At 41.6% G+C, this 26294-nt stretch overlaps 1 protein-coding gene across 1 annotated transcript; it reads right to left on the bottom strand.

The window, feature by feature from the left end:
- Positions 1-1317: 1317 nt before the first annotated feature.
- dstyk (dual serine/threonine and tyrosine protein kinase) lies at positions 1318-24957 on the bottom strand. Its single transcript, XM_050037513.1, has 14 exons — positions 23754-24957; positions 21314-21723; positions 16101-16613; positions 15734-15929; positions 12478-12716; positions 10890-10973; positions 10618-10794; positions 6214-6343; positions 5510-5666; positions 4576-4708; positions 4350-4463; positions 4137-4251; positions 3710-3844; positions 1318-2046 (listed from the first exon to the last, which is right to left on the bottom strand). Exons 1-14 carry the CDS (start codon positions 23953-23955, stop codon positions 1859-1861), a joined length of 2793 nt encoding a protein of 930 aa, XP_049893470.1. The 5' UTR covers positions 23956-24957; the 3' UTR covers positions 1318-1858.
- Between the last annotated feature and the right edge of the window lie 1337 nt (positions 24958-26294).

Raw genomic sequence — 26294 nt, 5'->3', positions numbered from 1 at the left:
AGCAATTGTTTCATGATAAATAATAGTTGCCAATTAATTGATTAATCATCTTATCATTGCAGCTGTACAATGAACTATCTTCACATCTGTTATCCGAGTATAATCCCTGTTGGTATTGATACTTTATAGTGTCAGTATTTATCAGATCAAAACTTTTTTTTAAAGTCAATATATTTCTGTCATAAGAATCCTATCTGTTATTTGTGTCCCAATCACAATCTGTTCACATTACTTCAAAATATTAACCAAGGAGAGAGACAAGGCATGAAAAACTCACTAGGTGGTGCTAAAGCTGCTCGTCTGTGTTGCTCATCGACCTCATGCTCATTGATCCTTTTTCCTGAACTCCAGCTGGCTCTGGAACGCAAACACAATGCTCTCACAACGCATTAGCAAAGTGTGTATAATGATTACTTTCATTACTAATTTATAAACTTTGTATTTTTGATAAATCAACTCGTCCTTAACCGTTAAAAAAGGCTGTATCCCACATGATAAATAATAAACTACAAGGAGTTTAATATCGCGAATTACTTAATAAAATAAAGATTCAGCACTGTTACAGTAGAAAAGTTGTACTTACTTGGTAGAAAGGGCTTCAAATTCTTCAGCTTCGCCCTCACACTGAGACGTAGTGCTACAGAGTGCTCAGTATTTCTCAGCAGGGCCATTCAATTACACATTGAACTGGGCCGGATTTTTAAACCAGAAAATGTCGATGGGCCACATTTTCAGCAGCGAGCAACCTATCCACTTTTTTTTTTAGCGTGTACACACACACACACACACACACACACACACACACAGAGTTATATTCCTTTTGGGTGCACCACGGCTTCTCTGCTGTTGTCTGACTTCACTCTGTTGTGTTTGTGTCTCCCTGTGTGTGTGTGTCTAAGTGTGTGTGCTGTGAGGAGGAGGTCAGCCCTGACACGCATACCACGAGAGAGGCTGCAGCATGATGATACACGAAAATGAATCTTTAAAAAGTAACGATAAGAGCCCGCTGTAACAGCGGAGCTTATTATTATTACTGCGGTCTCGATTAAATTTGCCCCGGGCCGCTTAATACTGGGTCTCAGTACCAATCCCTGCCCAGGCCACTCAGAGGTTGCTTCTGGGCCACATGTGGCCTGCGGGCCGCTAATTGAATGAACGCCACACTACAGGATAAAAAAAAAAAAGTAGAAAAAATAATAAATAATAAAAATAATAATTTTGCTGAAAAAAATGTTTTCTAATTTTTGCTTTTTCACTCATGCATCACTGAAAACTTCAACATCTTTAATCATCTAAAAAATTAATCAGACAACAAAAGGGGCAAAAGTAGATATTTCCTTTTTTTAAGAAAGTCACATACCCAAAAGGTGACAAACCTCTGACAGATTCCTTAGTAATAAACTAACAGCTTATGACACAATCATGTGTGGTAACAGATCATTTTATTAAAAAAAAGATGTTGTATTTGTATAGATGCAGACATGTTCAGTTTAAATACAATCTAAAATTAATCTTTTATATATTTATATTTTTTTCATAACACTGGGAGTGGACTACTTTTAAAACAATTTGCATCTAGTAAGAATTCTATGACCAAGTAGCAATTAGCAGGGCAGCTACGACACAAGCACGGTGTAGAGTTTGTATACAAATACACAAAGCACAAACGATAAAACACACATATTTGCAAACGTCTGGTCTGTATCAGCTCCTCATAAATAATGTAAATCCAACAAAGGAGGACAGCTCGCACATTATTCATCGGTCACCTGTTCGTCTGCGCTCTTCATAAATACAAGAAAAATACTTTCCTGATCAGAATCCCTGTCACACGTGTGTTAGTTTGTCTGGAGTGTTTTCAGTTTGAGTCCTCGAGGCTGCTGCTTTTCTGCTCCGAGCTGCAGTTGCACAGCCGGTCCATGATGCTTTTGAGGCTGGGCTCCACGATACCGAGCAGGGGCCTCTGGGAAGGGTCCCCGTTCCAGCAGGCCTCCATCAGCTGCCAGCATTCCTCATCGAAAGCGGGCAACCGCTCGGGTCTGGCTCCTGGAGATGACACGGACACGAGTGAGCCGAGAGAGAGACCCAAAACAAAGAACAGATACACCTCAGATGGTGAACATCGTGTTGGAAGAATGGCATGTTTCCTGAGGGCAGGTGTAGATGTATTTGTGTACATCAGCCTCAGGTAGGTGATATTTGAGTTTGTGTTTTAGCACTTACATCATAGAGAAAACAGTCATGGTGCTTTAACAGCTGACCTAATTTGTTTGGTTCAAACAATCTCAACCAACCACAAGATTTTTTTGACAGTAACATGATTTTGTTTTTAGTTTATTTGTAAGGCACAAGTACAGAGAAACACTGACAGTTGCAGGGGCAGTGTGCAATGTACTGCATGCATGTCTATATCTGAAGCTACCCTGCATTCATGTGACATTGGAATAATCGTTGAAATGAGATCCCGACAGGGACAGTTGACATGGTTGCCCCCTCACATAGGAACAGCTGGTCCTTTGATGGGCATCAATAGTTCAAGTAATCAAAAAAAAAAAAAATCAGACAAAACTGAATTAAATACAAACATTTATAGCATTAGCTAGTCCACAATTAATGACTGGCTGGTGTCATGATTACAGTTTGGTTTCAGTTTTTACTAGGACTTGACTGTTGTATAAAACATCTTAAAATACCCCATCCAGCTGACAGGTAGGGAATTCCAGAGGGTTATGCCTCTGGAATTCCCTACCTGTCAGCTCAGTTCCTGTAAGGAATTCTTACAGTGTCGAATTTTACGTCCTGGTTTAACATGAACTCAGAGTGAAACTACTATGGCCTGTCAAGGAACCAATCTTGTAAACAATTTTTAAAAGTCACGTTTATATTTATGCAAATAATTTGGTATCCATGGTAACAGTATGGGTGTTAGCATGTGAGCCCAGTGATCTTCCCTTGTCCAATCACAGAGTGAAATGCAGTTGAAACTGCGGGGTGTCTTACTTCCTGTAGCTTTGTCACAATACTGGAATTCCAATTCTATACAATACCTTTAAAAATATCGATATTTGATCCTGATACTATGGGTAATGACATTGAGGACATAAAATTTAAACTTTTTATTCAAAGTTAAGTATAACAAGGCAATAAAATGACAATGATGACTCTTCCTTTCTTAGGTAGTAGCAGAGAGCTGCAGAATGACTGTATCAAACATTAAATATAAGAGAGAGTATGAATGTGCTGATGGTATCAGTGAATCAATACTGCAGATAATGAGTACTGAGATCGTTTCAAATGTTCGATAAATCAATATTTTTGACAACACTAACTCACTTTACATTCCATGTGTTTCCTCTTTACAAAGCAAGTCAGTGTAGTGATCCCACAGTAAACTCCCTCAACTAATGTTCAAAATCAGTTATTTCCTCGTGGATCTGTGTCACCAGTGAATATAAATAAATGTATTAGAAGCATTTCTTATTAGAAGATTCCCCACATGGATCCACATAATGCTGATGATGCCAGATGACATCACCAAAACTGTCCAATTAATGTGTTTGTATAACATCATGTTTACTGGTCTTGGTACATTTGTAAAAAGTGAGTCAGTCAGTGTGAACACAAACTGGACCAGAACTGTAAGGCAACAAATATGATTTTTTTTTTACACTGATAGGGACCAAACTGCAGGTACGACAGCGCTATTTACCTTTTTTAACGTTAGTCCAGAGCTGGTCCTTACTGGAGCATTTCTCAAAGGCTTCTGGGAGTTTCACTGAACCAGTGCAGAGGTACCAGAAAAGGATCCCGAAGGCGTAAACATCCACAGAGTTATCATATTTTCCTGTCCAGAGAAGGATAACAATGGAGAGGAGACCTTAAAGACTGCAGACTCCAACACTCCTGCAGATTTAGGTTTCATTTTGACACAAGATGTCACAATAAACTCATGTTCTGTTGTCACTGTGTATGTAACAGGTCATATAACAGAGCTCCTCTCTCAAGTAAAGAAGTTTTTATGAGCCGCTGGTAGCTGCTTGTTCAGACAGTTCTGACCTATTAAACTGTTTGAAGTTGTGCCTCAAGAGCTACCCCATGATGAAATTATGGTCCGTGTGACTGCTCAGTAATCATACCTGTAAACAGCTCTGGAGCCATGTGGATGGGGGTTCCAACAATACTGCCAGACATCATGGCCTCTGGTTTACAGAAGCCGAGGTCGGTGATCTTTGCACGATTTTGTTTGTCCAACTGGAAAAGGAACGAGGGAAAGCAGACATCAACATATAACACACACAGAAAACACCTCAGGTTAGCAAACTCTTACTGTCTGTGAGATCTGAACTTACCAGAACATTCTTTAGCTTTATGTCTCTGTGCAAGAGGCCCTGACCGTGCAGGAAGCGGATCCCCTCCACCACATCCAGAGCAATCTGAAGTCTCTCCCTCAGTGATAAACCAGCCTGATACAGATGGAGAGAGAGCCAAAGGAGACTTAACTGGATGTAAAGAGTGAGACTTTACCAGTAAAACAATAATATGTCTCTTTTTCTAATCTCTGCATCATCAAGTCACCTTCAGGCCTGTGTAGAGGTCTCTGTGCAGCCGCTCCATAATAAGCAGCACGGCGATGCTGGAGCCGCTTCCGTAAGTGTGATCAATCACAGAGCCGTGCAGGTCGACGAGCCGCTCATGTTTGGGCAGGGACCTGAAGCAACACACATGCAAAGGAGGAGAATGAAATAAAATATTTCAGACAAATGCTCATAAAACAGTCACTTTTTGTTTTCTTAGAGTCACAGTGTATTGATGTAAATCGAGTTTGTCCACATCAAGGCAGTTTTACTACGTCCTGCATTCTTTAGTTTGTGGCAGTTTGAGCAGATAAGCATCAGTCAATCAATACAGAACTAAAGAACAAAAGCAACCACTGTGACATTTTGCTGCTTTCTACTGTTTATGAACTCTGTTTTCTAGCGCACTCATGACTCGTGACACCCAGAAAAAACCCATCTAATCACAAATTTGTCTCCTGGCAATGGAAAGACATTGATCCCCTATATGTAGCAGCTTTTCCTGCATTTCAAAAACCCAGATATATGCCCTAATTCAGGTGGAAAAAGTGTACCAAACACTGTTGACATTATGATGTGTGCATAAAACAGCCTCAAGGCTTCAACGGTCAAACTATTCTTTTTATATGCTGGGTGGAGTTTGGCCGGTATGACGACGCAACTGTGAAATCCAATGAAAAGAACTGTGCTCTTGATAAATGCAGCTACTTCAGAAACTGCACAAGCCATTTGACATTTCTGATACACACCCTGTATGTGTCAGTAAAATGTGCTGCCAACTGTGATAAGTCTTGGCTTTTGTACCTGCGGCGGTTTAGTGTCAAGACTTAAAATGACTGAGACAAATAGGACAGTTGCTGAGATATCACCAAAACAGCTGTCTTGATGAGTGAGTCTGTATGTGGGGTTTCATTTTTACACTCTCACTCACTCACCTTGTGTAGTGAAACTCCAAAGCCAGGTCGTTCCAGTGTTTATCATCAGGTGGTACCACTGACTTTAAGGCGCATGGGTAGTGTCCGCCCCAGCTGTCACACAGGTACACAACTCCGTACTGACCCCGACCCAACTCTCGCCCGAGCTTAGGCTTGCCTGTCAGAAAGCAATGCAGTCAGTTTTTACCTTAAAGTAGAAAATCAAGTTGTGCAAAGCATTATTATATTGTGCATTAACTTGGTAGGACTATGTCTGTATGTATTAACCTCAACCTAGGTGAGTAGTGTCTCTCTAATTAGGTGTGCTTCACTGTGATGTTTGAGCTTCACTGTGCAGAATGATGTGCAGAGTTTAGACACTAGATGGCTTTTTTCACATTCATCTGCAGAACCAGAAAAGTTTCCCTGTGCTCACCTTAAACCTTAGTTTAAGAATTCAAAGTGAAGAAGGAGACATCCTGTGTACAGTAGTTTTGAAATGAACAATATTTGTCATTGTCATATCATATTCATAGAGTCTGGATTTGTCAGTAAGAGAAGAGGACTGGATGCAAATTTAAGAGTTTGTAATTTCAGTGGAGGAACAACACATTAGATACACAGGTGGAGATATTTATTGATACCAGAGTCACTGAGGGCCACATGTGTGCAGAGTTTCACTTTAAGCAGCGTGTGAACAGTGAGAGGATTCACTGGTGACTCACCATGCAGAAGCACATCCCTGAGGGAGCGGCTCTCCAGAGACAGGCGAGCCAGTCGAGGGGCGTGGTCCTTCCTCACACGCAGCCACAGGTCCTCAGTGCGCTCCAGACGGCCCGTGTGCCCTTCCTCCAGCTACAAACACCAACACATGACATAACATCTCATGGTTAGCATTAAGAAGAGCTGTTGAATGACTGGTTCCATTAAACAGTTATTGAACAGACTTGAAACTGTTAAAGCGACATCTAACGTGCCGTACTTTTATCCTTAAACACTGTGTTTGAATTGCATCTTCTTGGTCCACCCTGTTACATCTAATTTTGTCCTCTTTTTTTAACTACACCATTAGAACATCAGGAGGTGCCATCACCATAGAGACTGCTGTTGCGAATACCACTCTCAGGTTCTGAGTGTCTACAGGCCAGTCGCTTTGACCTCTACGGCACTGCTGTCATTTGTCAGACTGGTTAATGCAGAGCTGCTTCTTGATGAATTGAATTTCTATTTTTATCCAGGGGGTCAGAGTACAGGGTTTAGTTCTCATCACTGCTGTTTGTTTTGTGCTCAGCCATAATGTTAAAGTCAACATGAGAGCGGACATAGTGTAAAGTTTGCTCACTACTCTGCAACAACATCCATTAGATTGAGTCATCATGTGTCTGTAGCTGGTAGTTTTAAGACTGTTAATCAGCTGATAATCAGCAATGAAACATTATGGTTATTTGTCTGTCATACTGTCTGGTGATCAAGACCAGTCTCAAGACCACTTAATGAAGGTCTCAGCATGTCTCTGACTCATCCACATTTTTACTCGGTCTTGGTTCGGTCTCAGAAAAAGAGTGCTTAGGATTTTATTCCAAGACCAGTCAAGACAGCAACTCAGAGACATCACCAAATTGACTGGGTAAAAAAGGAGTATTAAAAAAGATGGTTAAGCTGATTTCAGCTGCTTAATATTTATATTTGTTTGCTCATAGAAAACACAGGAAAATTCCCATATTAAATTCACCTTTGTGATGTCTTTGGATTATTTTATAGACATTTCTCATTCTACACTTATAAATGCACACATACATATACAGTATGGCAATAGAAGAGGTGAATGAAGAGGAATCTTAATTTGTTTTCTGTGTATTTTAATGGGAATGTGGATCTTTTAGATCAATATGAGGAGTGCCTATGTTTGCATAAAGTGTGGGACTCATACTGGTCTTGGTCTTGACTTGGTCTCAATACTCTCTAGTCTTGGTTATGACCTGACCAAGACTGGGTTTAGGTGGTCTTGACTACTACATTGCTTCCATCATGATAATATCAGTAAAATTTTGATGGCCTGAAGACTGTAGTTGTAGTTTAGTAGCCATCATCAGACTTTTTACTATGATTACTAAGTTTATAATATCACCTGTTATTTCACTAACTTTATTTAACTTTAACTTTATTATTTATTTAACTTTATTTGGTCAAGTATGCTGAATTCCTCCATATTTTTAATGTTAGGCAATTTTGCATAATACAATCATTAACTCAGAGTTATGGATGGAATTTATGCACCTTTCACTGCATCTACGTTGCCATTTACTGTACAAGAGGAGAGGCCTAGGGTTGTTAAAAAGTGCACTGAGAAAGCCTAGGCCTGACACTTTAACTACTTTTGCTGAACAATATATTGTCCTAAAAATAACTGCAATAAATGGTAGAATTGTCATTTTGAGACGTTTTTATGCCCCTAACATAATGCAAGTACATCCTTTCAAAGAGCAATGAATATGAGTATTAAAATAGTTAACTTAAAATATGTGTAATTAGCTCTGTAGTTATGGGCGCAGCAAGTCTGAGAAGAAAAGGGGCCAAATTGTCCTCTACAGTTGCCTTGTTTTAGTTATGAATCGAATTACCACAAGTTCGCTGTCACAGTTACAAGTTTTTTTTTTCAGACAATGGCCACAACAATGGTGTTTGGATTGGTGCCGTGTAGCAGAAAAGCCATAAACACCCTGCAGGCAGCAAGCTGGACATGCTTTGCAATAAACCGTGTCCACACTGGAACCCAGAATTTCTTACACGCAGTAGCAGACTGAGCCAACGACATAAAGAGTAAAAACAGGGCCTGGAAGTTTGACCCAGAGTGGTCGGTCACTGCCAACCCAAACAAACTCCTCTCACCACTCACTAGAAGGCAATTATTATCACACTGGTGCGATTGGGGGAATCAGAATAAGTGCTGAGTGTCTTTGTCGTGTATTCTTTTCATGACAGAAAAAGGGCCCTGCTTTTAAATTCCTCTGTGAACAGGAAGGCTTTATTTTCCTCTGCAAACTATCCCTGCTGTGCCTTTACAGCACACTTTGCATTTACTCTGATAACACCTCCATCATATCAAACTGCATACCAGAGCTACTTTGTCTATAACCATCCAATGTTCTACTTGTGATTCAAGTCCTTCCAACAGGAATGTGACATAAGAATAACTGTGTTTTATTAAGTTGACTCGTTTGCACTTGAACCAATCAGTAAGTCAGATGAATAACTAAATAAAATTAGGATATTTCTGTCCATGAAAAGCTCTGAACATACAAAGCATTACACACTGTCCGCCGTTCTCTAAGACTGCCATGATTAATCACTATCTTTGTGTAACTGCATTAGGAGTGAAGAATTAGCAAGCGTAGAAATGTAGCCAGTGATGTGACCCACACTGTATGTCATGTGAGAATCATCATCAGAGCTATTTGACCAGAACTGATTTGTCAGGGACCTCATGGAGAGAGTCGCAGCTATTTGCACACGGGGGCTTAAAAGGCGACGTAATTCAAGTGAAGAGGAATGAATTGCTAAACCACAAGCAGGGCCAGAGAGTAACTGATTACTGAGCTATCACTACATGTCATTTAAAAGTGCATTCAGTCAGTGGTCAGTTCCCGACAGTCAGCGTTCCCACCAGCCACAGATACAGTAGGTTGAAAGGCTTTCAAACCATTCAAGTGAATCAGCGAGGAGTTCAAACAAATCTTTTATTCTGGTCAGGTGATTAATGCTTCATTCATTCAATTCATTTATAGCTCTTACACACTATGGCTGAGAAATGAGTAAGAGACAACAGCTCAGCTCAAAACTGCAGCTACTGCTAAATGCTCTGTTACATGGTGCGTCTTTTTTAACAGGGTGTCCTGGACATAATATTATATCAGGTATAGGTTCTTGCCATATTTCAGTCTGCTTGTACTTCGACTCTGCTGCATTCACTTCTTTGTTGTCACCATTATACATTGACCTGTTTTTCCCTCCATCTTTCAGACCTGTTGTATCTCACACTGGCTGTAGCTGGTCCATTCAAAGAAGTGGTAGTGGAGCCAGATAGATTTTAATGCACTGTTTTTTCAAAATTATCAGCATGGATTTGTCTGTCAGCACTTCAGGAGGAGAAGATCTTATCTGTCAGAGCTTGACTTTACCTGCACTACTTATCTGATAGCAGTGGGAATTATTTTTAGTTGGAAACATCAGACTGTGAGACTTTGATGACAGTAGAAAGATGAAGATAGATGGAGCACAGTACTACAGGCATTAAAGGGACAGTTCACCCCAAAATTAAAAATACATATTTCAGTCTAGATTGTTGTGGCATAAATTGCTGAGTGTTGGAGATATCAGCTGTAGAGATGTCTGACTTCTCTCTAATATAATGGGACTAGATGACACTCAGCTTGTGGTGCTCAAATGCTAAAAATATACATTTGAGAAACAGTTGTGTCTGTTTCCAGACCTGGTTACTCAAGATAATCCACAGACGTTGTTGTGAGCAGTTTCAATTACACCTGCCAACCGCATCACAGCAGAGAAGGAAGGGTGCATGTACTCATGGGCGAGAGGCTTGTGCTAGTGACAGTGCCAGATGTAAACATTAATGGCGTCCTCCTAAACTAAGCTGTACCTTTAGCTAGTTAGTGGTTCTAAGTGAGCTAACAGTATCAGCTAGCGATAAACTAAACACCAGCCTCTCATCCATGAGTAGATGCACGTTTCCGTCTGCACAGTGATACAGCTGGTAGGTGTAGGTTGGTAGAAAGAAAATAGTTCCTACATGAAACTGTTCACAGCAAGGTCTGTGGATTGTCTTGAGGGACCAGGTCATGATTTCTGGAAAGAGACATTACTATTGGGTTTTTCAAATTGTTTTTTGGCACTTTGAGCAACACAAGCTGAGTGCCACCTAGTGCCAATATATTTGAGAGAAGGCAGACATCTCTACGGCTGATATCTCCAACACTCTGCAACTCACACCAGAACAATCTAGAATTATTAACAAAACTACAGGTGAGAGGAAAAATAAGTCTTTTTGATTTTGGAGAGAACTGTCCCTTTAAGAGAGAAAGATGGGGAATGAAAGAGAAAAAAAGCAGTACCTGGCGTAGTGATGCAGCAAAGGCATCATGGGAGCTGTTGAGGCGGGTTCTGAACTGGGAGCAGATGCTTCTGGCCAGTTTGGCAGCACTGAGACTTTCTATGGCGTCCTGGGCCACTTTCCGCTTCCACTCTGGAGTGATGGCGGGAGGGTTCACAAACGTTATCCTGTGGATTATCTGAAAGCAAGACACAGATTGAGAACACTTCTTCAGAAGTCACCATTCTCTATGGGTTTTGAGACTGTTACTGCTGAATTTTAAAAGACACTAACCTGTTTGATTTGCTCCCAGAAGAGTCTTGTGAAGGAGGATCCTGAATGAAAGGTGATCTCCACGTGATAGGCAGCATTTAATAACTGTGGAAGATGCAAAGAGGGAGTAAATGAGGCGAAAGTTCAGTCAGGAAGACTCTCTTAACATTCCTATTCCTTCACAAATGTCTCTGCCTCACTCTCTGGCTCCTATTATATCAGCTGACTGTAGGCATCCCTATAAGTTAATCCTTCCAGCTTTTGCCATGGTCTCCCTTGACCAATCATATTGTTGCTGTCAACACCGATTTCCTCTCTGCTGCTGTCAGTTGTCATTTCAGGATGAACCCACATATGCGACTTCATTCCAGCCCGTTCACCTCGAATCATCATCTCCGCCAGTGCCCAGCCCTGCTCCACATCCCATCATCCGCATCTTCAACCAGCCCTCTTCACTTCCACCAGTGCCTAGACTCCATCAAGGGGAATAATCCAATTTCAATTCTAATCTCTATTCCATAAATATAGTGTCATGATTGTCAGACACATTCAAAGTTTTGACAAAACAAAAACTTGAATTAAAACTTAAACTAAAACATCAAAGAACAATTTGGCACCCCCCCCTGCAGTAACTCTAAAGACCCTCTAGGGGCAGTGGGCCCCCTGTTGAATACCCACGGTCCAGAGTCCTTTGGTACATAAGCTTCATAAAATTCCACTTGTCTTTGTTTGAAAACCTTTTTTTCATTATTTGTTTGATACAGGCCTTGCGCCAGACCGCCGTGGTGAAGAGGGACCTGAGCCGGAAGGCAAAGGCTTTCGATTTACTGGGCCATGTCCCAACTCTCACCTATGGTCATGAGCTCTGGGTAGTGACAGAAAGAATGAGATCCCGGATACAAGCGGCCTAAATGAGTTTCCTCCATGGGGTGTCTGCGCCTTAGAGATAGGGTAAGGAGCTCGGACATCCCGAGGGAGCTCGGAGTACAGCCGAAGCTCATTCTTGTCGAAAGGGGTCAGTTGAGGTGGTTCGAGCATCTGATCAGGATGCCTCCTGTTAGGTGTTTCAGGCAGGTCCCACTGGTAGGAGGCTCTGGGGCAGACCCAGAACATGGTGGGGGATTACATATCTAATCTGGCTTGGGGTCCTCCAGGAAGAGCTGGAAAGTGTTGCTGGGGAGAGGGATGTCTGGTGGGCTTCGCTTGGCCTGCTGCCCCCGCGACCCAACCCCGGATAAGCGGATGAAAATGGATGGATGGATGTTTTGTTAATAAGTGTCTCTGACCCTGTGTTGAACCCTTCATTTTGGTTTGCTTTCGTCAAACCTTCTGCTAGTTCACACTTGGGTTTAAAGGATTAAATGACTAGTAGAGAAAGAACAATTCCTATCCCAAATCCTCAACTCTAAACTTTGCCTCTAAACATTCAGAATCAAACTGCTTACATTGTTCCTATTGAAGCCTCAGTCACTTTGTGTTCAGCTTTAATATTCATGGAAATGACTATATAACTTTGTGAAGAAAAGAGCCATACAAACACAGTTCATCTTCATACATTCTTGACAAGAATAACTGTGTCATGGTCAGTTTTTCACAAACTACTGCCAACCTGTTTGAGGTGATTGGAAGTGATGTTGTGGACAGAAGAATCCATGGTCGACTTCTCCAGACTGCTGAGACATCGCTCCAGAGTCCCTACGAAGCTCTCTCTCAGATAGTCCACCGAGCTGATCAGCTTATTTGCCACCGCCTGATTCAAACGCAGCACTATTAGCTCCTGGATCTGGTGGATGCAAGATTTGATCTCCTTCGATGTAACAGGCTCTCCATTAGTTGTTACAATGATGTCTGCAGTTGGAAGAAAATAGTTTGTCATGTTAATATGTGGTGTACATAACCAAGAAGCACAGAGAAATCTTGATTATTTAATGCCGTCAGTATGAGTCTTTGTGTTGAATATAATGCACTGCTGTAGTAGAGCAAAGGCCCATGTCACACAACACAAGTATCTGTATTCTCTGTAGTCATGACTGCATAATGAAACACAAAAAGAAAGGTTTCAATAATTTATTGCTAAAGAGACTTAGCAAATGTTTGTCCATGTGAGCAAAACACTGAGAGCTCTTCTTGCAGACACTAAGTGTCTCTGGAGAGCTGAGGTAGATTCTGTGTACTCTACAGAAACCTGTTTATCCCAGTCGGCTACTTATAGCTCTGTGTGGTTTGCATTACACAGAGAGGTGTTTCTGTTATTCAGCCAACACTCACTGATATAAAAGAGGTGGACAAAAACCTCTCTGTATAACACATAACTGCAGCCTCCAAAGCGACCTCACAGTTGAATCTCTCTAAAAACAGTTTCAGTATAATGTTTCAACTAAACATTATAACCTTCATGAAGGTAGGATTTATAGCACGTCTCCTGTATTAGACAGCATTAGTTTTGGCTAGGTGTACCTAATAAACTGGCAACTGAGTGCACACTCAATCTGAGTCAATACTGTAAAATAATCTGTGGAGTTTTTGACAACTACTGTTGCTACTGAGCAGTGATTTTCATGTGTGAGTCCGTTTAGTTTCTTCTTGTGGAGCACACACAGGAGACAGTCCTGCCAGTGGTTTAATAATATTGAAGTGATCTACAGGTGGTGGTGATACTCCAAGAAACATAGCAATGCACAGGTATAGCAAGAAAGGACTGCTAGCATGTTAACATGCATGACAACAGGGGCACCCAGTAGTGGGTAGAAAGGGCGCCCCATGTACAAAGGCAATGTCCTTGCCGCAGCAGCCACAGCTTCGATTCCAGCCCTCAGCCCTTTGCTGCACATTGTCCCCTCTCTGTCTCTCCCCCTTTCATGCTTCAAACCGATCTGTCAATAAAGACAAAAATCCCTCTAAAATAATGTTTAACATACATGAAAACAATGCAGGTTCAAACATTTCAAATAATCAGCTTAGCAAATGTTTTATGGGGAAGAAAAGGGATTAAATACTTTTGATAGACCTGAAGGATACACAAACAGATGTTGTGGGAAGTAACACTGAATGTCAAGAGAAAACTTTAATTCTTTACATCAGAGCTAATTTCACTTTGCTAGAATGATCTCCAAATTGTGTTAGCACAATGCCAGAGCAAGATACAAGTGTGTTTAAGTTTCCTGAATAAAGTCTGATTTTCAGAACTAATTATGGAGCATGATAAAATGTTAAAAAACCTCTTGGGTTTTACTCAGAAAACTTCCTTCTTGAAAAACACCCAGGAGGAGCAACCGGAAGAAAACAGAACGTAATAACCAATAAAAAACCTCCCAGTCGATGACTCATCAAGTGCAAAACTGCGTGGGCAGATTATGAAATGCAGCTGGCTCAGCCATGTTTCTGCAGGTCTGAATAGAGTCTAAACACAGTAAAGAAACTGGCTTTGAGTAAGTCAAACTGTAGACTAATGAACCCTGGGCAGTAAAGACAAGTCAGTTGTTAGTTTTGTCTTCTTTGGAGACACATTTACGGTATCACAAATCTGAGAGCGAATGGATAAAACAGAAACAAATTTGAATAGGTACCACGAGTCATCTATCTTCTATAATAGAGAAATAATAAAGAGGGAATCCTTTCGTATTAACTTGAAGATTACAGAGCCGAGTAAACAAGGCACACGTGTGGTCATTTTTCGGTAATCCAATGTGATTCCACAGAATCAATGTTACTGGTTTCTATCACACCATATCACATGTCCCACTTCTCAGAATATAAAATACACATAACCACAGAGCATGCTTTCAATTTTATACATAATCCTTTTTTTTTTTTGTAGAAATATTTCCAGGTTATGATTTAGTTTAACTCAAAAGTAGATAATCTACTCTGCTGGGAAAAAGATATCCAGTTTGCAACAACCCCTTTGTCATTTTGACTGGGATTTTTGTCTGAAAAGAAAAAAGTCAGTTCACTCCTGGACTGAATCCAAACACACCTTTTCACAACAAACAAAACACAACTTAGTAGTTTTTAATTACAAAGCAGGTATTTTCTACCTCTAAGTGTAATCGGCAACACATAGTTTGATGGGAATGTATGAATCATCTTTGCTTACCGCAAACCATATGTGAAAATCAAAGCACATGACAGACCCAATTCTGATATTGTTAAAATATGTCCATTAAAATCACAAGCTTAGTAATTATCAGTATGTGTATACTACATCATAATACATTTAGAAAGAGGTAACAGAATAAGAGGGACAGACAGAAAGATTCCAGATGGGGCAAAGTAAAAAATATTAATTTTGTGCTTTAGTGATTTTTGTAGTCTTATTCTCTCGAGCCGTCTTTGCACACTGTGAAAGATTAGTTCTGTTTCATTCTACCTGACCGCCAGACAGCGGTGCTTTAGCACTGAATGTCTTCATCTCACTTATGTGCAGGTCGAGTCGTTATACCAACAAAGTCACATGTGACCATGCAATGACGTATGGCGTTCGCCCCAGTATTAAACCCCCATGTCATCACGCATTAGCAGGTCAATTTGGCTTGTCACTTGTAGCCATGTAACAGTTGGTGCTTTGATTTTCTTCATCCACCAGAGGCTGTGGTGAGCTGTTTTCTTGAGAGAGGAGCAAAGTCAGACAGACAGTGGTGATCTCGCCGTTACAGCTAAACAGTAAGTCAGCCGGCGGCTCACTGAGCTCACCTGGTTCATTGCTGCATGAACCACTGCGCTGTAAGCTCTCTGCTCTCTTTCTTTGTGCGTTCCACCACTTGTAACACAACATCTTCCTTAATAATCTGACAAATCTTGGCAAACCACAGAGGAAAAAACCCTGCCTGCCTTGTGGTATTTATTCTAAGAGTTGACTCACTAACCTGTAAACTCCAGGTTGGCCGCATCCTCCAGCAGCTGCTCTTTCATGCTGCCAAGCGTTTCCACAATCATCTCCTTCATCTCTTCCTGCTTGCGGTTAGCAATGGCCATGAGGGAGTTGAAGAGCTCACCCTCTTTCTCACGGGTGTACTCCAGCCTGCGGGGTGTTATCTGCAGGTCCCTCTGCATGTCAAAGGCCTGCAGGGAGGGGAGGCAGAAAGAATAAAGGTCTGATGATTTTTTGATGGGCATACCAGGTCAAAGCAGACTGAGACTAAGCAGTTCAAGCAAAGGTAGTAACAACTGTAAGGAGTAAGAAGCAGTAAAACAATCACAGACATACAGATGAACAGTGCATTATCCTCTTACCTGGTTGATGAAAAGATCTAGACAGCGACAATGAACTCCATTAAGCAGGCTGGCCGCTTCCACCTGTTGGTTTTGAAGCACCTGGCGAACAAAAGGCACCAGCAACCGATGCAGTTTTTCGAAAGCCTCACCCAGCACACTCTGAGGCTTGGCACCAGGGATGGGGGTCTGTGTGGGGGCACCACAGGAGCAATTTCCTATCGGACTACAAATGAAGTCAAGGGAGAGCAGCTGCTTATGGAGGGCGCTCTTCTCCCTCTCCTTCTCCTTTTCCTTCTCCGCACGGCGGACAGGTTCTGGGGAAGCTGTAGACGTGTTGTCAGGGGTACGAATAAAACAGATGGGAAAGGAGAGCATCTCTTTGACCTTCCAGAGCTCAGCCACCTGCTCAGTGCTTAGGGAGTCCTGGTTGATAGCATAGAGTATGATGGGGGTCACACTGCGGGTGCAGTCTTCCAGGGCCTCCTCTATGGGCTGGACGCTCGGACAGGGCACCACCATGACCTTTGCTTCCTGGTGACAAACCACAAAAATCCCACAAAAGTCACTTTAATATCAAGCAACTAGTTTTTATGCTGGCGTATAATTAGGAAATATGGTTCTGCAAAAAGGCCATGTTACCCAAATTAAACAAAAACATATTTTAACCATTTACTCCTCATTTAATCCAGACTGCAAACACTGCAAGGAGGATACCAAGAGATTTAGTTGCAAGATCTTTGCTGCAATATTTACCACAGAAACCAAAAGTGGAAGTAAAATGAATTTAAAGCTGCTAAAATAAATAATAAAAACAATGCATCAAATGACTATGAAAGGTGCTGCTTATTCTGATGAACCCACTCCACACTACCGCTCCAACACCAAACATCAGAAAGGCAAAGCAAGCAACTAGCTCGTGAACATAATGGAGCATTAAGCAGCTAAAGAACCAGATATTTTGGTTGAGACCTTGGACTGTATATTAAGATGGACGTAGCTGCCATTTCCATTTTCCATTTTCATTCAGTTGATTTGTACTTGATAGAAGTGCACGAGCACATCTCCATCTCCACACACAACAAATGCACACAACAACTGTATGCTGTTGGCTGTGGTGGTTCACGCTGTTATGCTCTGCACCTGTTCACACAATTTTGAGCTGTTGTACGTTATTTAATGAGCAAAGACACGCAAGACAGTTGACTTGTTTTATTTCTCTTTCTCTTTAATTGATATTTTTCTTTGCCAATGGCCGTGTGGTGATTGATGTATGTCCTCTGTGCATACTTGTGAAGCTCAGAAACTTGCCACGCAAACATCAGTTTGCTGCAGACGTCCATATTTTTCCAAGCAGATGCACTGGGACACATTTAGATTGAGAGTCAGAAAATCCCGACTCGAAATTATCGATTTGCTGGCTCCAAATGATGTCACTAGCACAAGATGGCAGCGCCTGTGTCCAGGGTAATTAGGCTTTATGTTTGTACAGTGGGAAGAAGTGGACACCGTCATCCATCTTTATATACAGTCATTGGTAGAGACCAAAGAGCTGAAGGGTGAGAGAATATTTGGGCCTATATTAACCATGTGGCCTGAAACATGACTTCAAATGAATGTTAATTGTTGTATTGTATCTGCTGGATGTGCAAATAGGAATCTACTTGAATCCAAGTTTGCTATTTCAACTTCAAAAGGGATAATATATCAGTGGTGAGTTTACAGCTTGTTGCCCCTGTCCTCACGTGTCCAAACAAACATTTTTTGTTCCATATATCCTAACATTGCGTCAGAAAAATGTCTTGGTTAAGCTTTAGTTATGCTTTCCACACAGACAGTCACATAAACATTGGCCGACACAGAATCGTGATGAGGAAACGTTAAGATCTTTTACACTTCTCGTGGCAATCCAATACTCTCCCACACTACAGGGAGCAGTGTACGGAAAACTTACATCCACAGCATCATTTCTCTATTTTCTCTACCCATTCATGTCTGCATAGTTAGTAAACGTCAGATGTGCAAGTACAGGAAAATACCTGCCACACGTGACCCTTACAAAGGGCCATGTCTGGTGGTGTGACGTCACTTTGGCCTGGCAGACACTCACAACCCTCTGGGATTTGTCAAGCATAAATCAAGCATAACTCTGAATAACCCACAGAGCTCATGGTGAACAGGTTAATGTTTTCTATTAACATTAGAAAACATAATCAGGTTTATTTTTCTATATGTCTGTTTTGTTTTATGTAATTTAGATGAAGTCATCACTGAACTTCTTGACATTAAATGCAACTGGAGCACAGTTTTCAAACCAATTTGTGCCAGAAGATGTTTAAATGGCTTCGACTGCAAAAGGAAGAAAAAAATCCTTTCATGCACATCACATGCTCCTTCTATTTCTGAACACCTAATGGCACATAAATATTTGTGGTGGTCTTGGGAATGTCTGCGACAGGGCACGAAAATGACACAAGTAAAAAGGTTTTCTTAACCCTTGATAAATAACAACGTTTTTAACAAAAATAGTCTGGCAGAGGGCTTGAGAGGGAGACCATGGCAGGGGGAAAGAGAGCCAGAGAAAAGAGGCAAAAACGACCAACGGCTACACACAAAGGAGACAGTCAGTCCTGTCTCCAAGAAACAAGAGCAGAGCCCATCTGAGCAGTCTCTTTGGAACAAAGATAGCCTGCAAACATTCGTTGACAACCAATCAAAATCCAAACAATGTTCAAATTGATTTAATGCAGTCAGGTTTCCACAACAACCCTTCATGAAAATCTCTCTGTGCTATTTTCAAGTTACTATTTTGTTTGTTTTTCATGTCTTTATGAAGTGTCAGTGTGAGTTAGCATCAGCGCTACCATTTGACCCAGTTCGACAACAAAAAAAACCAACACAGTCAAGACAAATGGCCATGACAGAAATTAGAGTTTCGTCTGTTAGCACATTTTAAGGGTGACTGCTAATACCACACGCCTCTGTTAAAAGCAGACGTGCTTATGTGAATTCATGGGGCAATAGACAAAACAGAATATGTACCTCAAAAGAATTTTAGAAATGTGGTGATAGCATAGCACCCTTTATGTCCTCTGGGTGCTTAAGTTGAGGCGGGGAGCATGGGTTAACTCTGGGATGAGGGGAAGGATAATTAGCAAGTTGGCCTCTAAAGCAGGTTGCTGTGATTATGGCAGGAGTGTGTGAATACCACAGAGAGCAGAGAGATTCTGTACCTTCCTTTACACCAATTTAAACATGTTAATCTCTTAATTGTTCAGCAGAAAGCTAAAGACGAGTGTCCTACTGTGTTTGTTTGTGACAAACCTTTGTTCACAGCTATAAAAATTATATGCAAATATTAACTTCAGTTGCAAATCATGTGATGTTATATGAGCACGGAAACAGATTACAATTGGCTATTCTTTCTCTCATGTATGATAAAGTTTGTATTCACACTACGAACAACAACTCAGCTGTTAAATTTGTCGGAGGTCCTCTCAAGTGTGACAAACTTTTTGACCCAAATAAGGGACTGCAGACCCCATGCCTCTCAGTCACATGCGAAAAATGAGCAGGGGTGTGAAATGACCGGCTTTCAGCACTGATATTTTCCCTCCAGACGTTCATCTATTACACTTTTCTGTTTTACTGAGGTAAGATCTTAATGCAGCAGTGAAAAAGGTTTTCAAAATGTAAAGCCATATTTAACTACCCGCACATTGTTTCCTCTTTACAAACAGTGGATAAAGTCACACAATCTCCATACCATGGGTTCTACCAAACAATATTTAGAAATGTAATGATGCATTAAAAAATAAAAACAACAGACTAACATTAACTCTGATAAAAGTTCCCACAAATTAAGTTGTTCTAACACTATTGAGACACAGTGACTGGTATGCGTTTGTGTCAAACATATACGTGTATAATGTCTGTCAACATTAGAACAAATGTATTTTTTTATTGCAGAAATGTTGGATTAAAAAAACCTTGTTAACGTGTCTTCTCTATTAGCACAGCCCATAAATAAAAAAACTTTTATTACTATTAAACAACAAGATTATTCTCTTTTAACGACATGAGCAACCAGTGTCCCAGGATTCAATTGTAACCATGGTAACTTCATCACAGCAAAGGGTTTGGGATTTTTTAACATGACCTAGTCATGTGAATCGCACCAGACCAGCGGCATTACGTAAGGGGGCTGGGCGGGTGGGCTGCTCCGAGGCAGAGCTAGGCCTAGTTTCTGCGGCTGTGTGATGCTCGCTGAGGGGCCTCAGTCTAAAGGATTAGAGACTAATTTCCACGTGTCACACATGATAAGGAATGACTACAATCCTTACACCATGCTAAATCAATTCACTCCCACAAGATATTTGGATTTTCAGGTTGCTCTGGCTGAAGACCAGAATCCCTGTTCCACGGTGTCCAACAATTACATCTTTTTCCACGTAACCTCACAGTAACCTGTGAATCTGTTTTTGAAGAGTGCTCAATACTTGAATGAGAGAAAAGCGACTGGAAAAGAATGTACTTCTGAACAGTAGCACAAATCAGGTAAAGTAAAACACTGAACAACACAGGGAATAATCAGCTCTGCTCGGTAATCTGTTTGTGAGCTAAGCCATGTGTGAACACAAAGACTAGTTCAAACCAGAGACAGGGATGGAAAAAATTTCAATCCATCCTTCCTTTTGGTGAGGGCTACAGGAGGAAATGCCACCACATAAAAAAAAAAAAAGTTAGGGCTGGGCCATATGATTAAAATCAGTGACATAACTAAACAACTGCTTGTTTGTTGCTTTTTAATTTCCGGTGCACCACAACATGACTCATATATGTAAAATCAGAGTTTGTTGCTCACATATAACTGCAAAAACTACATAAGAGTAGAGGTGATTTAGTGCACTGTGAATAACATGACCTCTCTCGTGCCCCTTGAACTGTTCAACCCTCATTTTATATGACGAAAGGATAGCAGCATATTAGAATTTTGCATTATTATGTCATTGCAATATTAATTTTAAATAGATGACTGCAATGTCAATGCCCAGACACATTGAAGATGTTAGGGTGTCAAAGTTCACAAAGAGGGAACAAAGTAATGCCAGTAAGGCTCACTACCATGTAAATAATTCCATATTAAACTCCTTATTTAGACTATGAGCGGTTGCTGTACAGCGTAGATCCAGTATATTTTACACAGCATCTCCAGCCTGTGATTTAAAGCCTACCTGTAGCAGTGGGTGATGCAGGGTGATCTCCAGCTCTGCTAGCCTGTGGGCTGGGTCCTCACATTCCTCATGTATCTCCAGGTCTTCCCGGGGCACTGTGTCCCAGCGGCCACAGTTAGCTGCCAGCTGATGCACCAACTCATACTGGCCAGGCAGTGCCAAGCTGAGCCGTGTCTGTCTCCCATGGGTGAAACACAGCTTCCGCCTCTTGCAGACAGTGCCCTGGACTCCTTCACAAGCCTCTCCGGCCTCGGGGCCCAGTGGCAGCAGCCTCTCACCCAGAAGGCAGTTGAGCAGCTGATAGCGGGCAGCACAGTCCTGGCCCAGTACCAGGATATAAGGGGCAGCACCCACAGTGTTACGCAGGAACTCTTCCTCATGGCTGGGGAAAGAGATGCAGCTGAGCTGGCCTGGGGGAACAGACAGAACAAAAGGAGGTACAGTATATGCTGAGAAGGGATCTTATCAGTAACCTTAAAGGCGCTGTATGTAAGAATGTGGCCAAAACGGTTACTGCACTCAAATTCAAAATACTGTCGCAAGTCGTGTCCGCCCCCCCTCCCCTACAGATTCGAGGTTGCTGGACAGTGGCACGCTGGAGACTGATTTGTTTGCCCACGGGCGGCTGCCGTGGCAGGGCCCGCGTTCTTGATCTTCGGTTTTCCAGCGGACCGTTCGAGCAAGTCTGGCTTCTCTGCTGCTAACGCTGCTGCCGGGATACAGCTGAGGAGGAGCCGGCTGCTAATGCTATGTACCGGGACACTGCTAATGTGGCTTGCCGTGCTGCTGTAGCTCAGTCGTAACTGTAACTGATGCTGAGACAAATTCAAAACATAAACATGATTTGCAGACTGTAAAAATGTTTTTTAAATGTGAATATTCTGGCTGTACTATTGTTGTCGATGAGATCAGTATGTTATATGAACATTATCCCTTAGTCTGTGACATATTAGAATGATTTTACGACTATTTGCTTTAGATTTCTTACATATAGCAACCCTGTTTACTCCTGGAATCAGTGACCTTTTTTGGAGCTCTTGTTCAATAACGTAAGCACAGATATGGTATTTAATGACAAATTATCCTTTGGATTTGATCATTACTACCAGAAAATACTGAAGATCCCTGTTTAGTGATAAAGATTGCATTTTTTAAATCAGATATTATTCCTTGGGCTATAATTCCTGATCCAGCCCTAAGATGTGGAGCACACACACAGAAGAGCCAATTCAACCTTATTATTGAGGGTATCAGACATAATCCTCAACGATGCTGAGTCACAGTATAAAACAGTTATATAACAAAGAAAGGAGAGCACAGCAATGGCCTACTTTATAGTCAAACACGAGTGCATTTCTTTCTACCACATATGTGTTTTTTACTGTTACTCTAAGCTAGCATTCCCCTACTCGCATTCACCCCTTGACCCAACATGGCGTATTAAAGGCTGTTGTTTCAGACAGACCTGTACTAAGCACTTGACCGCATGACCCTGGCACATTGGAAAGACTAAAAAAGCAGTTAGTGCAGATTTATGCAGAAAATCTACCAAAATATCAGATCAAGAACTATTGAATGATCCTTCGGCATCATGTGATGCACACGTTTGCCCACACGAGTAAGTGTAACCAAGACATTTGCAAGATGAATGTAGTTTAGCAGGTAGAGACGGGTTTAGCTTTGTCCATGATGGCAGCATTATGGTCCCATTTTTTTCTGTTGATTGTGACTAATCTATAGCTTAACTTTGTTCATTCAACAATGAGGGAAATGATCTTTTATGTGTACAGTACAGGACCCCATCTGTAATGGAGGAAGCCACTCCTACAGATGTGACGCGTTTCATTCTATCGGCATACCATCACTCTAGTGTGTTTAATCAATGTTTCATAGATGCTATGACCTGATCACCTGATCAAGAAAGCTCACACTGCTCATAAAATGTTAGGATATATGGAGCTGTGAGAAACATGTGGTTGTGATGGAGAAATCTGATATAGAGAGAAATAGGCAATGGATATGATCATTTTAAAGCTGGACTCAAAGGTACTACAATATGTCCACAATCTAAAAGTAAACCTAACCTTGTCACTAGCACACACAAAAGGCACAATCAATGCAAAGTAGAAGAATGAGTGTCTGATAACCCAGGCTCTGAGACAGCTAGTGAGTGAGGAAATCTCAGCATATTTGGTGCACTTAGTCTACTCATTCTTTTCAGAGGGGGCTTAATCTCTTTAGTTTTCCATAACCCTAATTAATGCATTTTTCAGTCTGCTTGCTGGTGGAGAAATCACTTGGCAGCAGACACTTGTTAGCACTCTCTTTTTGATAAAGTTTAACACAGCTATGGATTTGATTTTTGGCAGCCACCTCGGTCGCTTTAACCATGGTGAAACAGTGATGTTCAGGTGTTGCTGCTGCATGTGTTCAAACCTACCTGCCTCAAAGGAAGCTGACTCCGGGCTCATGGTCGATGCACACGCGTTGCTGTAATTCTGCCTGATTTCCCGGAAGAACGCATTGGTCTCCTTTAGGTTCTTCTTCAGCTGTATGGAGTGTTTGTTGTAGCTGTTAAATGTCCTCGTCAGCTCCCGAGCTAAATGAGTCATTCTCTGTTGTTGCTGTACATTTCCCTCCATGGTCAACAGGTTGAGCTGCTTTCTATTCCTTCTTGGGGTTCCCAAAGTTTAGCAGGTGCCAAACACCCACAATAAGCTGCTCGGGTATCAATCAGTCCTGTTATCACACCTTTTTCGTTACGTGCTAGTTAGTTAGTAGTCATGTTCGTCCTCGCACCTGTTAGCCCGTGCTGAATAATTCCTTCACTTGTGGGCTGATTTAACATAACATTAGTGTATTAGTGCTGAGCAGACAACGGTCTCTACATTGATATGTGTCAGTGAATACAGGCTGGGCATTTAGCTTTGTTGTTATGATGCTGCAGCTGACTAGCACAGCTAGCTAGCTTAACTTGGTGCCGCGCGTACACGGTAACTTTTATCAGATTTTAACGGTTGGCTAACAAAGTGGCCGCTATTTCGGCATTTTTCTAGTAAACATCGACTGTCAGACTGACTGCAGACTGGGAGTGTCTTAAAAACAACGGATACCAACAACACCGCGGTGATGTGTGCCTGTAAATGTGCTAAATACTGTGGTTTGCAACCTAGCTGTGGTCCAGTTAACGCTAGCCAGAAGGCATCTCCTGCCCGTCCTCGCCTTGGCCTGGCAAAACAGACATATCCGTTAACTCCACGTAAATAGTCCAGGACACAGTTTCACAGCCATGCAGCTCCGTGTTTGGAGGATGGGGGGCCAAATTTGACAGCTGCCTCTAAATGACAACCTAACGTAGGCACGACAGAACCGTTGGCGTTTTCCTGATGAGGCTCCGTGGGAAAAGAAAGATCTTCCTAAACTGGCTCCGGCCCGGAGAAGCCAGCGGACATCTTCCACCCCAGAGAGCGACGGCGACACAACCAACGTTGCATGAAGTGCTTTCTCTTTCGGTGATGATGAAGATGAAGAGCGGAGTCCGTGGTGGCGGTGCAGGGCGAGGTGTGTCCGGACCAACTCACATTGCTGAGACCAAGCAATCAAATCACTGCAAAACAGAAAGTCGACACAGCCGAAGTTAGGGAGAGGAAAGGGCGGGGTTCGGGATAACGCACTGCAATATGGGAAATGTAGGAGTGTTTGTTTTCCTTCATCACTTTCGCACTAGTGTGCTTCGGTGGGCGTAATGTCGCTGTTTCTAATGGCTAAAAAAGTCCAATGGTAAAATAAATTCCCAGAGTATACAAGGAGTCTACGGAGGCCCAATTGTGGCAGGAAAAGAAGAACACGTAGATGTTAGGATGACAAAAATAGAAATGCTTATGGTAGGGTCAACATTATGAGATAGGCCATATAGCCTAACATGTGGGACATGAGCCTATTTTATACATACACACATAGGCCTATACACACACACACACACACACACAATTGCTTTAATGTCCCCGAGGGGCAATTTGGGATACAGAGAGTGGTCATAATTTTTTTTTTTTTTGAAAATTATATTTACTGGATTTTCACAATTAACATGACATACACATTAATGAGGGATAGCATGCCCACATTCATAAAGAAAAGGAGAGACAAAACCAAGAGGAACAAACACTGAAGAAAAAAAAGAAAAAAAAAACAGGAAAAGAAAATGATAATAAATAAAAATAAAATTATTACCCCGCATTTCCTATGAAGCTGTTGTTTTGAATATTACATTTTCTTATATACTTCACTGACCTTTACAAGTATTCAACTTCTTGATTGGTGACTTTCAAGAAATTCAATGAATTGTCCCCATAGCTTAAAAAAGCTCTGTATTTTCCCCTTGGTGGCATAAGTCAGTTTCTCCATGGCCAGAACGTTGGAAAGGCTTCTAAACCAGTGTTCAGCTGAGGGAGGCTCAGTACTCTTCCAGGAAATTGCTATACAGTGTTTAGCCTGAAGTGAGCACAAAATGACAATCTTTTTATTTGCACCTGACACTCCTAACTCAGTTGGAAATAGTCCTAGGATAAATACTCAAGGGCAAACAGGCAGTTTGACAGAAATAATATCAGATATAGCTTGAATGACTTTTCCCCAGAATGTTTTCATTTTGGGGCAACTCCACAGGCAGTGTAATAATGTGCCTTCTTCTTCTTCGCTGCATTTAATACAGAAATCAGAATTATTGTTATCAAAGCGATGTAACAGGGCAGCAGTTATGTATTGGCCTGTAGGACTTCCAGATCCAGACTGACCAACTGGTGATGGCTAACCAACTGGACATTGTGTTGATTGACAAACAACAGAAGAAGGCAGTGGTAATAGATGTAGCAATCCCAAGCTCCAGCAACATCAGGAAGAAGAAAAACAAGAAGCTTGAAAAATACTAAGGGCTGAAAGAGGAACTAGAAAAGGTGTGGGAAGTAAAGGCAACAGTCGTGCC

Source organism: Epinephelus moara, chromosome 24 (genome assembly GCF_006386435.1).
Source record: "Epinephelus moara isolate mb chromosome 24, YSFRI_EMoa_1.0, whole genome shotgun sequence".
NCBI lineage: Eukaryota > Metazoa > Chordata > Actinopteri > Perciformes > Serranidae > Epinephelus > Epinephelus moara.
The sequence above is the reverse complement of the archived record's forward strand: the minus strand, read 5'-3'. Positions and strand labels throughout refer to the sequence as shown.

Excerpts from the sequence above, each read along its gene's own strand:
- dstyk (XM_050037513.1), bottom strand. The coding sequence starts at position 23,955 with ATGGAGGGAAATGTACAGCAACAACAGAGAATGACTCATTTAGCTCGG. Across the intron at positions 12,717-15,733 it reads GGCCAACCTGGAGTTTACAG|ACATCATTGTAACAACTAAT; the intron begins GTTAGTGAGTCA and ends TTCCAACTGCAG. Across the intron at positions 2,047-3,709 it reads CTGGACTAACGTTAAAAAAG|GAGCCAGACCCGAGCGGTTG; the intron begins GTAAATAGCGCT and ends TGTCATCTCCAG.